The sequence below is a fragment of the Helianthus annuus genome, chromosome 14 (genome assembly GCF_002127325.2).
Source record: "Helianthus annuus cultivar XRQ/B chromosome 14, HanXRQr2.0-SUNRISE, whole genome shotgun sequence".
Classification (NCBI taxonomy): Eukaryota; Viridiplantae; Streptophyta; class Magnoliopsida; order Asterales; family Asteraceae; genus Helianthus; species Helianthus annuus.
This window is the reverse complement of record NC_035446.2, coordinates 130,670,012-130,685,959: the sequence shown is the minus strand read 5'-3', so window position 1 is coordinate 130,685,959 and position 15,948 is coordinate 130,670,012. Positions and strand designations below refer to the sequence as shown.

The 15,948-nt window shown below is 41.2% G+C and overlaps 1 protein-coding gene and 1 long non-coding RNA gene across 2 annotated transcripts; one reads left to right on the top strand and one right to left on the bottom strand.

Annotated features, from left to right (window-relative positions):
• The first annotated feature begins 3,633 nt into the window (after positions 1-3,633).
• LOC110907404 (wall-associated receptor kinase-like 1) lies at positions 3,634-6,360 on the top strand. Its single transcript, XM_022152393.1, has 3 exons — positions 3,634-3,697; positions 4,541-4,775; positions 5,430-6,360. Exons 1-3 carry the CDS (start codon positions 3,634-3,636, stop codon positions 6,358-6,360), a joined length of 1,230 nt encoding a protein of 409 aa, XP_022008085.1.
• A 1,194-nt stretch (positions 6,361-7,554) lies between these two features.
• On the bottom strand, positions 7,555-14,972 carry LOC110905914. Its single transcript, XR_004879364.1, has 3 exons — positions 14,878-14,972; positions 8,289-8,354; positions 7,555-7,656 (listed from the first exon to the last, which is right to left on the bottom strand). It is a non-coding gene; the product is annotated as an uncharacterized LOC110905914 (long non-coding RNA).
• Between the last annotated feature and the right edge of the window lie 976 nt (positions 14,973-15,948).

Here is a 15,948-nt window from a genome sequence, read left to right as displayed (position 1 = left end):
TGGTAGGCCCCGCTTTTGGCGGTGATGTTACCCTCGGCTAAGTAGTCTGAGTCAGCAGGGATACAGTCCTAAATAGCCGGGTTATAGTATTAATAGTAGTTAACTTATGAGGGGGTCAAAGAGTTTGGATCCCCGCCATCCAATACCTATGGGCATTGAAGGAGATCCTACTAAATTTGACCCAGGTCCCAAGCAGGACCTCTAAACGCTGAACAAGGGCAAGACCCTTACCAAACCGTTCCCTTAACCCCCGACCAGGTAGCCAACATACCTCCATATAGACCGTGGAGATATGAATGGTGAAAATCTTTTATTTTATATAGACAGTAAAATAACGCCAAGACACCACGGACAAACGATAAGGAAAGATCACCTTCAACATAAGTAACTAGTTATTAAAGTCATTAATACAAAACCAAATAAAAAGTGCAAAAGATTAAAAATAAAAAGTATTATACTAAACACTTGTCTTCACCAAGTGATGTAAGAGACTTAGGCAAACATGGCCTTGATTGTCAAGAACTCTTACGATCAAACTTGGATCCCGAGACGACTCACACACTCTACGATGGACAATGGATGATGGTGGTGGATGATGGTGTTATGGTGGTGGTGGGTGGTGGATGAAGTGTGAGAGAGGTGGTGTGCCAAGGGATGAGAGAGAATGAAGCCAAGCTCCTCTATTTATAGGCTGAACAGAAGGCTGGACACGGCCCCGTGTCCGCTGGACACGGCCCCGTGCCCGTCTGACATTCTCTCTCTTCATTAATTGTAATTGCGAATTACAATTAATGCGCCTGCTGTACTTTCACCACGCCCCCGTGCCCGCTGGACACGGCCCCGTGGTGGGCAATGGAAGCTTCTACTGGTTTGTCTTTTCTGCTGCTTCCTGGGCACGCCCCCGTGTTCGCTGGACACGGGGCGTGTTCAGACTCTGTTTCTTCTCCTTTGCCTTGGGAGGTGCCGTTGAGGGTCCGGGCAGTCTACTTTTGTTCCTTTTCTTGTATTTATGCTAGAATTAGTTGTCTTTTTGCTTCTTTTGTGATTTTGAGCTCATTTAATCCTGAAAATGCAAAAGGAAGACAAAAACACTTTTTTTCCAACATTAGTACTTAAAAAGGGTTAGTTTTATGCCTTAATTGATGTGATTTATATGTTGCATTTTACACACATCAATAATCACAATACTTCATCATGAACAATCTAACCGAAATATGCAGAATGAATATGAACTTACTGTGAATCGATCTGATCGAACTTGAACTTCAAACTAACCGCAAACTTTGAATAACAATAACTAATACAAACTGAACTTTGATAAAATGAAATCTGATGTACAGAAAACTAACGAACTGACTGAACAATAATGAACAAGGGCTGCGGCCGGTTTTATACGAAGTGAACAGGTATGTCTCCAATCGTCACAACGTTTCATGAAGGGATATGTTGTTTCCATGATAACCGCTCGTGCGGTTATCACTAGACGTACCGGTTCATCAAATCATCGGCCCAAGCCCGCTTGTTCACTAACACTACATAACCTAACTGGACTTGACATATCATTCGACCCACTAGACTTGGCCTCCGGCCCAAATACATAATATAAACATAAAAACAGTTTTGACCCATTACTTAACTAAAACAAATAATAAATGATACCGGCCCGAAAACCGTTTTCGGATGGACTTGATTATTGATCTTCATTCACCGCCCTAAGCAAGAACATCCGAGTCTCCGGCCGTGATCACTCCTTGCGATTGTTGGTGACCTCTATCTTGACCACCACTTCGTCGTCGCTTGATTCGTCGAGCCAACCGCAATTGTTGCTTGAATTTCCAGCCATGCCATCTTCCTTTCTCTCACGCTCTTTCTTCATGTAGTCGAAGTACCACTCGACTAGTTCCAAGTAATAGATGTAGGCGACTTTCATCTCGTATGCATCATCCGGTTCGTAACCGTACTTGGCCGCAATCACATCCCACATATTTTTCTCCATCACTTCTTTGAACCCTCCGTTGTGCTTTACAATGCGGTGTAACAATATGAGACTAAGGTCTCGGCCATCGATCAGTTCTGGCGGCATTGCTTTCTCACATACGATCCCGAGGAAATCCGAAATAAACCAAATCAAGACTTCTTCGAACGGTGCATCGAAGAACCTTTGGTGTTTCTTTATCTCCTCATGCAATGTAATAAGATCTCCCGGTTCCACACAACTTTCCATAATCATGTTTCTTTCAACGACGTCCTCCTCGAGTTGTGAGAGAATTAACGCTCGTTCCCGAAGCGTTTCTCTTGATTGACGCGGGTTATCTTTTTCGCCTTCAATGTAAATCAAAAGTGCCTTTTTCGCTTTCTTGGAATACACAACTTCCTTCTTTCTAGCCTTTGAATTTTCACCGTACACTTTCTTCTTGTTTCTTGCTTTCTCGAACTCCTTTTCGTAGTATTCACCCAAACACTCTTGGAATTCTTTCTTTTCCTTCTTGTAGCCGTTGTCAACGCCAAGATTATCGTAGAACGCATTGAGATAATCTTGTTCCAAGTCGACTTCCGACTTGTCTTCATAAATGTCGAACCCTTTTGAACGACAACCAAACATTTTCTTTAACACACACGTATCCCCCGTTGTAACCGTTTCTATCCCTTGAAACAAAAGTTGTTCTAGACTTAACACATTCTTGTCTAGACTTGGAGCATAACTTACGCACGGGATCGTCTTGTCTTTGCCGTCCACCGGCACTCTAACTTCTCCAATACCATGTACAAACGAAAAGTCCTTTCTACTTTCGTTTGTCACAACCCCGAAGTGTCTCTTGAAACACTTAAACATATTCCGGTTTCCCGTCATATGTGTTTTGAACGTAGGATCAACAACCCATATTGAATCCCATTTGCCACCACAAGTATCTTTCACAACATAATCACTTTCAATTGGTAACGGTGATAACTTGATATACTTACTTGGGCAAATTGATGCGATATGACCGAATTCCTTGCATTTGAAACACCGGATCCCTGGTTTCCTCGGCCTACCCACTGGTGCATTTGATTTCTTACCGGACTTCTTCACGAATCCCTTTGGAACCACTTTTCTTGGAAACTTCTTCACCGCTGATTTCCCGGTTCGCATGGTTGGCTTCCCCTGCGCGTACTCATCCTCTTCCGCCGCCCGGCCGCACTTTCCACTACGAACAATAACATCTTCACCGTGATCGGTTTCCACCGATTTTCCCTTGTCTCCATAAACCCGGTTCCCATCATGATCACAACTCCTTCCGCTTCCTGTTAAACCTTTGGCTCTGATACCAATGTTGGTATCATCGTCATCGGAAACCCAGGACCATTCGAAACGGACGGTGTTGTGACCGCACACACAATCGTTTTCAAACAACCCACAATAATCACAATACTTCATCATGAACAATCTAACCGAAATATGCAGAATGAATATGAACTTACTGTGAATCGATCTGATCGAACTTGAACTTCAAACTAACCGCAAACTTTGAATAACAATAACTAATACAAACTGAACTTTGATAAAACGAAATCTGATGTACAGAAAACTAACGAACTGACTGAACAATAATGAACAAGGGCTGCGGCCGGTTTTATACGAAGTGAACAGGTATGGCTCCAATCGTCACAACGTTTCATGAAGGGATATGTTGTTTCCATGATAACCGCTCGTGCGGTTATCACTAGACGTACCGGTTCATCAAATCATCGGCCCAAGCCCGCTTGTTCACTAACACTACATAACCTAACTGGACTTGACATATCATTCGACCCACTAGACTTGGCCTCCGGCCCAAATACATAATATAAACATAAAAACAGTTTTGACCCATTACTTAACTAAAACAAATAATAAACGATACCGGCCCGAAAACCGTTTTCGGATGGACTTGATTATTGATCTTCAGTTAAGTTGAACAAAGAAACTGCTCCTGTGGTATTGGGCGTGTAGGAAACCCGTATTTGCACTATCAACGACGCCTAGGTATGCAGTTCTATATACTTTTTTCCTTGTGTTTCAGCAAAAAAAATGACCCATTTGTTATTTATGTTGTTTTAGAATCTGAAGATTGTAAAAGCCGTGAACCTTTAGTATATACTCCATCTTCCAGAAGCAGCAAATCATCACTAACTCCAGTTATTATAGGCAAGCTATATATTATCTTTGCTTGTGATTCTTACATCATACTTTTTTGTTGGACTATTTAGTTATATTAGTTTTAATTTCAACTATTCTTACGTGAACCAAACAAAATTTAGACATTCAAGCGAACTGTCAGCAGTGGCGAAGCTTAAAAAAAAGTTCGGGGGGTCGAAAACGTATATACCTACAAAATCCTATACGAAACGTACATATATAACACTACTGGCCGAAAAGTTCGGGGGGTCGGGCGCCCCCTCCCGCCCCTTAAATCCTGCGCCCCTGACTGTCAGGTTCCTTCAATGTTAACTCTGGATAAGTATTAAACATTTTAGACTATTGAGTAAGTTTGTCTGCATTGTATTTGTCTCTTTTCAGGTGTTAGCATTGTCATGGGGCTGCTTTTCCTACCAAAGTTTGCATATGAATTGCACAAACTAATCAAGAGAACCATAGCCAAGAGAAAGAAAAAAAAGTTTTTTAAACGCAATGGTGGCTTACTTCTTAAACAACATGAAGCAACTAAAGAGGGTTTAGTTGATAAAACCATACTTTTCACCTCCAAGGAGTTGGAAACAGCCACCGATCATTTTAATGAGAATAGAATCCTTGGGCGATGATGAAAATATGGTTAACCGGGCAGGGTTAACACACTGGTCTCGTCAAGAAGGGTTAATCCCTTCCTCTCGAGGATCGCTGGCTGGATCGCCTGCCGGTTGATCTCCTGCACAAGGAAACAAACCGTGACTCGTAACAAGGAGGATGGGGTGGGGGTGCTCCTTGTTACCACTCTCCGGCGTGAGAATCAGTAGTCTGCTTGGGAAGCAAAGTATGATAGTAGTAGTAGTGAGAGAGTTGTGAAGAGATACCTCAAACCTGGTTTGGGGTTGGTATTTATAGCCGAGGAGTGAAGGAGGAGGAGGTGGATGGATAGACTGACGGCACGCTGCACCTTTGCAGGTGTGTCAGGCATGTCGGCTGTGGAGGTGATGCCACGTCAGTCTGTCGCTCACGTAGACCTGACAGGCGGCTGCCATTAGTGCTACTTGCTCTGTGGTGTTAGTCCCACTTGCTGAGTGTACAGGATGCGGTGTGGGCCGCATCGCTGTTTGCGGTAACTGTAGACGTTCCGGCTTCTCACTCTTTGATCAAGAAATACGCGAGATGCGGTGCCAAGCCGCATCGTCGTACGTAGTGTGGGTTTTGATAAGGGTAATGGTCACTCGCGGTCGATGCTGACGCGAGATCTGGGACCATACCCCTTCAGGCGAGGAGGTCAAGGTACGGTGTATAAAGGTATGCTAGCGGATGGAAGGATTGTAGCAATCAAGAAAGCAAAGATTGTTGACGAAAGCCAGTTAGAGGTATTTATCAATGAGGTTGTGATTCTGGCACAAGTCAATCATAGGAATGTGGTTCAGCTATTGGGATGTTGCCTAGAGACTGAGGTTCCTCTACTTGTCTCTGAGTTCGTCCCAAAAGGCACCTTGTATGATTATATTCAAGATGATACCGGTGAGTTACCATTCTCGTTGAACATGAGATTGCAAATTGCTGCTGAAGTTGCAGGAGCAGTTTCTTATTTACATTCAGAGACTCCCATTCCAATATACCACAGGGACATCAAGACCACAAATGTACTTTTGGATGAAAAGTACAGAGTCAAAGTTTCAGATTTTGGAACTTCAAGGTTGGTATCAGTAGATCAAACTCACTTAACTACCTTAGTCAAAGGGACGTTTGGTTACTTTGATCCAGAGTACTTCCAGTCGAGTCAGTTCACCGAGAAAAGTGATGTGTATAGTTTTGGAGTTGTTTTGCTCGAACTTTTTACAAGAGAGAAGCCTATTTCCTTAACTAGATTTGGTGAACACAGAAATTTAGCTACACACTTTATGTTTGCTATGGAAGAAGGTCGTGTGATGTGTATATTTGACCCAGTGGTTGTACACGAGGATTCAAAGGGTGTGGTTTTGGAAATTGCCAACTTGGCAATGCGATGTTTGAATTCCAACGGGAAACATAGGCCAACAATGAAAGAAGTAGCCATGGAGTTAGAAGGCATGAGAATGTCACAAGTGCCTGCTACAATTCAAACTAGTTACGGACACACTAATCATAATGAAGATTTACCCGTGTTTACGGGTGACGAGTCAACACCAACAACAGTGAGTTTCAAAGACAGCATTAATGAGTAATTGGGCGCGTTATTATTTTAAGTTTGTGTTTAATGAAGTCTTGATTTTTCCTGGTGTGATGCTTGATTTTTCCTGGTGTGATTCTTCGTTAGCCTTCTGTGTTTGGCATTTCAGTTTTGTTTTGAGCAGTACAATTCAAGTATATTAATAATGTTTAATTGGTCTTTTGTGGGTAACATTTTGGTTTTGAAATCTAGGCTTAGTGTTCTCTGTTGACCCAGTGCTGATCACCTTCACGACCAGAATATTAAGCTGCTGTATGTAAGCTAGGGCCCAGCCCAAATTATCATAACCCAAATATCATTGGCATCTACAATCAACGGCGAATCCAGGGTTCAAGCATTTGAGTCCTTAACTTAGTTGAGGCAGGAAAACATACGGGTCAAGTGGGTTGGGTGATGAAGAAGTTTAGTTAAATCGCTTAACAGGTCAAGTTGATTGGGAAATGACCCGCGAATCCAGGATCCAAGCATGTGAGTGCTTAACTTACATAAACGGGTCAAGTGGGTATGGGTTGGTTAATGACCCGGGTCAGTAGAACCATTTAACGGGTCAAGTGAGTTGAGAAATGACGTGGGCTTGTAAAAAACAGGTGAGTGGGTTGGGAAATGACCCGGGTTGTTCATTTGAAATTTATTCAAAGGCGGTCCCCTAAGGCCAACATACAAAACATAATCTCTTTAACATTATGTTTGCACTAATCTCTTCAAATTCAAAATAAGATAAATAGTTAACAGATTATGTATTTGACAGTTGTTTAAATTCTTAGTTTGAGTGACAAGCTCACCAATAAACTAATTATCAGCTGAATAGATTATCATTTAACCAAGTCAAATAAAATTAATCGATAGGGTTAAAAACACAAAATAAAACAATTGTAATTTCATATGTTAAAGACTTTAATAAAAGAGGAACAATAATTAATAAATGAGTAAATTACAAGTTTTGTCCTTTATGTTTGTCCCAAATTTCAGGCGCTGTCCTTTACCTTTAAAATTGATGAGTTTTGTCCTTAACGTTTCAAAATCTTGCACGTTATGTCCTTTAGTGTAACACTCTAATTTAAAATGCCCAATATTTATACCGGCTAGATAAGAAAGATCATAATCATTTAATACATTTAGTACATAAGTGTTTGAAAACTACCACTAAACTTAAAGGACACATAGGTAATCCTTTCATTACAAAATTTTCACAAATGAACTTCTAAGACAAAAGTGAAGATCATCTTCTTGAGTGTGTTCGGTTCATAAGTCTTGTGTTGATCACCATCCGCTTGATTGACTTACTTGAAAGCTGGAAATTTAACAAAACAATAATGTTAGGATCCTTCAAATTTCACATAAATAAGTGTGTGCTTAAAACGAATTCGATATACGCAGTTTTGCAAAACCAAACAATTTTGGCAGGGCTCCACCGTAAATTACGGTGGTCACCGTAATTTACGGTGGGCGATGGGCGTTTATGGTTCCACCGTAAGTCAGTAGAGAATTGCCGTAAGGATTTACCCTCCACCGTAAATTACGGTGGTACCGTAATTTACGGTGGCTTCTGCATATTCTTCCTGTTTGCTGTTTTGACCCGTTTATACCAATCTCTGCACTTTTCGGCCATCAAAGCGCAGCACGGGGCATTCCTTTGCAACAAGCACGACCCGTTTTGGATCCCTTGTTTCAACACACACGCTCCCATTACCGGTTTGCGTGATACTAATATTCTTCCCATTACCCGACACACGGGTTTATGGTCTACGGATGAGGTACTTCCGTTACCCGGTTTGTACCCATCATTATTAACTCGTTTGGGGTTGCCATTATGAAATCCCTCATTTTAGACAACCAAACCAACACGATTCTAATTTGTTCAAACTAACAACCCATTAATATGAAAACTAAATCATCAATATTATAGTAGCGTTAACTACGTACCTTAGAGCTTTCCCTTTTGGCGAGCGTCCGCACCGGCTTGACTTCCCGACGCCTCACTCGTGTTGCCTAAAACATACAAGCCAATTTATCATTAGAACCATTCGGCTCATGATTAAGCTTGTTACTTTACCAACACCACATTTGTGTCGATCAATGTCTTTTAGGCATTTTATCAAGCATCTTGTGTGCATAATTTCTTACAATTTGTAACTAAGTTTAACATTCATCATTTAGCCATGGCAAACATCAATTTAAGCAATTTCGCTAAATTTTTACATCAATAATTTCTGAACCTTGTTCATAAAGCTTGAATTACTCTAGGGTACATCATAATCCTAATGTCTCATACTTTTCTACAAAAACCCACATATCACCTCTAATGGTGATCATGAACTTTACAAGAATTAAACCAAATTTCAACAAGAAATCTACTAGGGTTCATCCTATACACTATTTCAATTAAAACAAACATCATGCATGCTCAGATTTGAACCTCATGATTTTATCTAAAATCTAAGGTAGAACCAAATCATGAAATTTTGCATACCTTACGATCCCTTAGTCAAGGTGATCACAAATCTATATTCAGATTTCAATTCGGACTCGATTTGAACCTTCAATTGATGGATTTTGTGAACATTAGGGTTTGAGGGGAAATCCCCTTTGTTGCCTGCGTTCTGATCGATCAAACACACACTTAGGTGTGTGTTTGATGTGTTATTTTTACTAATAATAAATTAAGTTCCAGAATTGACAAGTTTGGTCCCTCAATTATATATGGGCTATAGAACAAGGGTTTTTAATTATACTTTGTCATATTATGTTAAGATTTCTACTAACTAGGTTATCTTTCCTAGTCTTTTATCTTAACTTACTACTGGTATTTAGTTTAAAATGTAACATTAATATTTTCGGGGTGTTACAAGTCCACCCCCCTTAAAGAGGGTTTCGTCCCCGAAACCTGTTTATGTATATGACAGAAGTTTCTTATACGTACCGAGAAGTGTAGGGTATAGTCGTCTCATTTCCTCTTCAGACTCCCAAGTGGTGTCTGATCCTTTTCGGTGTTCCCATTTGACCTTTACTTGATAGACCATCTTGTTCCTTAAGCTTTTCACCTTACGGTCTAGAATAGCAATTGGTCTCACCGCGTAGTTGAGACTATTATCCACCTCGATGTCGTCATAGTGAATATACGCGGTTTCGTCAGCTAGACATTTCCGGAGATGTGATACATGGAACGTGCTATGTATCCCACTCAACTCTGCGGGCAATTCGAGACGGTAAGCCACCCTACCGACTCGCTCGATGATTCTGAAGGGCCCGATAAACCTTGGGCTTAACTTTCCCCTTTTTCTAAACCGGATTATTCCTTTCCACGGTGATACCTTCAACATCACCTTATCACCAACTTGGAACTCAATCGGTTTTCTCCGTTTGTCCGCATACGCCTTTTGTCGATTTTGAGCCGCCCTTAGGTGAGCTCGGACTATGTCGATCTTTTGATTCGTGAGTCCGACTATATCTTTATGTTCAAGTTCACGCGGGCCAACCTCACCCCAACATACCGGAGTTCGACACTTCCTTCCGTATAGCATTTCATACGGAGCCATACCGATGCTTGCGTGGTAAATGTTATTATATGAGAATTCAACCAACGGTAGGTGAATATCCCAACTACCCCCGAAGTCAATTATGCACGCCCGTAACATATCCCCCAATGTTTGTATTGTTCTTTCACTTTGACCATCCGTTTGAGGATGGTACGCGGTGCTAATAAACAATTTAGTTCCCATTTGTTTTTGGAAATCGCACCAAAAATTTGAAGTGAACCGGGTATCCCTATCGGACACGATGGATACCGGCACTCCGTGGCGTGCTATTATCTCATTAGTGTACACTTCTGACATCTTCTCTGACGTATAAGTTTCTCGGATAGGGATGAAATGGGCACTTTTGGTTAGTCTATCCACGATTACCCAAATGGCATCAAAACCACGGCTAGTTCTGGGCAGCTTGGTTAGCAGGTCCATTGTAATTTGTTCCCACTTCCAAACCGGAATATCTAATGGTTGCAACTTGCCGTAGGGTTTTTGATGCTCCGCTTTGACTTGTAAACAAGTCAAACACTTCTCCACGTATTTAGCCACATCCCTTTTCATCCCCGGCCACCAATAGTTTTGCTTCAAGTCCCTATACATCTTAGTTGCCCCGGGATGGATCGAATAGCGAGACTTATGAGCCTCGTCAAGCAGAAGACTCTTAACACCACATGTGTTTGGGACCCAAATCCGATCATTCCGGCATTTCATCCCATTACTTCCTTCCGTAAGGTCTTTTACCATCCCTTTTATACGTTCTTTCTTCCAATTTTCTTTCTTTAATGCTTCAGTTTGGGCTTCTCGGATACGCTCGAGCAAGCCTGAAGTTACTACCAACTGCATAGATCGTACTCGTATTGGAGCGCATTCGTCCTTTCGGCTAAGGGCATCCGCCACCACATTAGCCTTTCCGGGGTGGTAATGGATCTCGCAGTCGTAGTCTTTCACCACTTCTAACCAGCGTCTCTGCCTCATGTTTAGCTCCTTTTGATCGAAGAAGTACTTCAAACTCTTATGGTCAGTGAAAATAGTACTTTTCACACCATACAAGTAATGCCTCCAGATTTTCAAGGCAAAGACCACGGCTGCCAACTCAAGATCATGAGTTGGGTACTTTGTTTCATGCGGCTTAAGTTGCCTAGAGGCATAGGCGATCACCCTTCCCCTTTGCATTAGTACGCACCCAAGGCCTAGGTGCGATGCGTCCGAGTACACTACCATATCCTCCGTACCATCCGGTAAAGTCAACACCGGTGCACAGGTTAATTTTTCCTTTAATGTCTGAAATGCCTTTTCTTGATCGCTTCCCCAGACGAACTTCTCATTCTTGCGGGTCAATTTGGTCAATGGCGTTGCGATTTTGGAGAAATCCTGAATAAATCTCCGATAGTAACCTGCCAACCCCAAGAAACTTCTAATTTCGGATGGATTCTTTGGAGGGCTCCATTTTGACACCGCTTCCACCTTCGACGGATCCACCAATATTCCCTCGGCACTTATGACGTGCCCTAGGAATTGCACCTCTCGTAACCAGAAGGCGCATTTTGAGAATTTAGCATATAATATTTCCCGCCTTAATACCTCCAATACTTCTCGTAAATGGTTAGCGTGCTCCGCCTCGTTTCTTGAATAAACGAGGATGTCGTCTATAAAAACAATCACCGATCTATCGAGCATCGGTTTGCAAACCCGGTTCATGAGGTCCATGAAAGCCGCGGGCGCATTCGTTAATCCGAAAGACATCACGAGAAATTCGAAATGTCCGTATCGTGTTCGGAATGCCGTTTTTGGTACATCATCTTCCTTTACCCTCAATTGGTGGTAACCCGATCTCAAATCGATTTTTGAAAACCAGCTAGCGCCTTGTAATTGATCGAATAAGTCGTCGATTCTCAGAAGTGGGTATCGATTCTTTACCGTGAGTTTGTTTAACTCCCGGTAATCAATACACATCCGCATGCTCCCGTCCTTCTTCTTTACAAATAGCACGGGAGCTCCCCAAGGAGACACGCTAGGCCGGATGAATCCCTTCTCAAGTAAATCTTGCAACTGAGACATTAACTCTTGCAGTTCCGAAGGTGCCAATCTATACGGTGCCTTAGCAACCGGTTTAGCACCCGGGGTCAGTTCAATCCCGAACTCTATTTCACGCTCTGGTGGCATTCCCGGAAGATCTTCGGGAAAGACATCTTTAAATTCACGCACCACAGGTACGTCTTTGATTCTTGGTGTTTCTTTTTCGACGTCTCGTATATAAGTTAAATATGCCTTACACCCGTGTAGTATAAACTTGCGGGCTTCTATCATCGAGCATATCATGGGATTACAAGCCTTCTCCCCATAGATGATGACACGCCTTCCGCTCGGAGACGTTAAGTGTATCTCCTTACGTAAGCATATCACCTTAGCATGGTAGCGGGATAGCCAATCCATTCCGACGACCACTTGAAATTCACCCATGGACATGGGTATTAAATCAATGTAGTATTCCTCGCCATCGATATTCAATTTGCATTCCCGACATACATCACAAACAAGAAAACTTTTGTTATTACCTATTTCTACTTCCATTGGCATAGGTAATTTCGTTAATGTAAACATGGGGTTTTGAATAAATTCATGTGAAACAAAAGACTTATTCGCACCTGTATCAAATAAAACACGTGCAAGGATCGAATTTATAGTAAATATACCTGTAACCACGTCAGGTTCCATTTTTGCTTCAGCAGCAGTGATTTGGAACGACCTTGCCTTAGCTTTTGGGGTCTCATCCCTAGAGTCGGCACTCTCTTTCTTTCCCACCAATTCCGGACATTCTGACTTTTTATGACCCGGTTGGTAACATTTATAGCACACCGTTACTTTGTCTGGGCAATTTGCAACCCCATGCCCTATCTTGCCACATGCCACACAAGGTTTGTTCTTGAAGTAGCATTCACCTTTATGAGTGCGTCCACATGTTTTGCAACTCGGAGATCCTCCTTTTGCACTTCCCTTCTTCGAAGATTCAGCTACCTTTGGCTTCTTTGCGGGACTCGGGTTTTCATCCAAGGCCCTCCTCTCACCTCTTTCAACTTGCCTTTTTAGTTCAATCTCGCGTTCCCGCGCCGCATTGATTATATCGGTGAGACTTTCATAATGTGAGGGAGTCATGAACTCCCTATATTCAGCCCTAAGCATGGTGTGATAATAATAAATTTTCTGTTCTTCAATTTTGACCAAGTCATCACAAAACTTGAGCTTATCCATGAACATCCCCGTAATTTTATCAACGGTTTCACCCTTTTGCCTCAATTGCATGAATTCCTCCTTTATCTTATTTATCACTGCCTTGGGGCTATGATGTTTGAGGAATGGTACTTTGAAATCTTCCCAAGTCATTGCCCTTATTGCTTCAACACCCCTTTCGTTTCTGAGGTTGTCCCACCAATCCTTGGCTTGGCCTCTAAGTTGGCCAGTTCCATACGCCACAAAGTCACTTTCATCACAATGCGTTCGTTCGAAAACACCCTCAATATCGCTTATCCACCTTTGACAAGCAATTGGATCTACCTCTCCATTGAAAATCGGGGGCTTGCATGCCATAAACTTGTTGTAAGAACAACCTTTCTTTTCCTTAGTCTTGCCTCTATCACTGGTAAGGTCTTCTCTTAATTCACCAATTCTTTCCTCCATAGTCGAAAGTAAGGTGTTTTGCATTCTTTCTACAAATCTTGGTAGGCTAACTTCGATGGCCCTACCAACTTCCTCGGCAATCTTCTCTTTCAACTCGTCGGCAGTGAGGGATAGAACATTGTTACTAGCACCTCCCGACATCTTCTTACTGAAATGTTAAAATGATCCAATAAATAATCTTGTTCAATCGCTCTCATGCCCTTATATGAGACTTCGTACTTATTATCCGGCCAAGTATATAACTTTGCCTTATCATTTATACTAAGTGTACTTCCCGGGTTCGAGTATATCACTATACTCCTCCCATACACAATAAATCGTTACCCTTTTTAATCTTTTTAAATTTAATTTGCTTTAAGTAAATTCTTACCGGATGTTGATCAAGCCTTGAACCGAACACAATTCTCTTTAACCTTAGCTCTGAATACCAACTTGTAACACTCTAATTTAAAATGCCCAATATTTATACCGGCTAGATAAGAAAGATCATAATCATTTAAAACATTTAGTACATAAGTGTTTGAAAACTACCACTAAACTTAAAGGACACATAGGTAATCCTTTCATTACAAAATTTTCACAAATGAACTTCTAAGACAAAAGTGAAGATCATCTTCTTGAGTGTGTTCGGTTCATAAGTCTTGTGTTGATCACCATCCGCTTGATTGACTTACTTGAAAGCTGAAAATTTAACAAAACAATAATGTTAGGATCCTTCAAATTTCACATAAATAAGTGTGTGCTTAAAACGAATTCGATATACGCAGTTTTGCAAAACCAAACAATTTTGGCAGGGCTCCACCGTAAATTACGGTGGTCACCGTAATTTACGGTGGGCGCTGGGCGTTTATGGTTCCACTGTAAGTCAGTAGAGAATTGCCGTAAGGATTTACCCTCCACCGTAAATTACGGTGGTACCGTAATTTACGGTGGCTTCTGCATATTCTTCCTGTTTGCTGTTTTGACCCGTTTATACCAATCTCTGCACTTTTCGGCCATCAAAGCGCAGCACGGGGCATTCCTTTGCAACAAGCACGACCCGTTTTGGATCCCTTGTTTCAACACACACGCTCCCATTACCGGTTTGCGTGATACTAATATTCTTCCCATTACCCGACACACGGGTTTATGGTCTACGGATGAGGTACTTCCGTTACCCGGTTTGTACCCATCATTATTAACTCGTTTGGGGTTGCCATTATGAAATCCCTCATTTTAGACAACCAAACCAACACGATTCTAATTTGTTCAAACTAGCAACCCATTAATATGAAAACTAAATCATCAATATTATAGTAGCGTTAACTACGTACCTTAGAGCTTTCCCTTTTGGCGAGCGTCCGCACCGGCTTGACTTCCCGACGCCTCACTCGTGTTGCCTAAAACATACAAGCCAATTTATCATTAGAACCATTCGGCTCAAGATTAAGCTTGTTACTTTACCAACACCACATTTGTGTCGATCAATGTCTTTTAGGCATTTTATCAAGCATCTTGTGTGCATAATTTCTTACAATTTGTAACTAAGTTTAACATTCATCATTTAGCCATGGCAAACATCAATTTAAGCAATTTCGCTAAATTTTTACATCAATAATTTCCGAACCTTGTTCATAAAGCTTGAATTACTCTAGGGTACATCATAATCCTAACGTCTCATACTTTTCTACAAAAACCCACATATCACCTCTAATGGTGATCATGAACTTTACAAGAATTAAACCAAATTTCAACAAGAAATCTACTAGGGTTCATCCCTATACACTATTTCAATTAAAACAAACATCATGCATGCTCAGATTTGAACCTCATGATTTTATCTAAAATCTAAGGTAGAACCAAATCATGAAATTTTGCATACCTTACGATCCCTTAGTCAAGGTGATCACAAATCTATATTCAGATTTCAATTCGGACTCGATTTGAACCTTCAATTGATGGATTTTGTGAACATTAGGGTTTGAGGGGAAAACCCCTTTGTTGCCTGCGTTCTGATCGATCAAACACACACTTAGGTGTGTGTTTGATGTGTTACTTTTACTAATAATAAATTAAGTTTCAGAATTGACAAGTTTGGTCCCTCAATTATACATGGGCTATAGAACAAGGGTTTTTAATTATACTTTGTCATATTATGTTAAGATTTCTACTAACTAGGTTATCTTTCCTAGTCTTTTATCTTAACTTACTACTGGTATTTAGTTTAAAATGTAACATTAATATTTTCGGGGTGTTACATTTAGGGCAAACCCAGATAAATTTTTGTGTTAAATCTGATCATGTGCAAGGCACATAGGGGTATTTTTGTGATTTCGTTTTTTTGTTTTTGGAAATTTATATAATTAACTTATAATAAATACCTCATCATCTTCAAAACTTGCAGA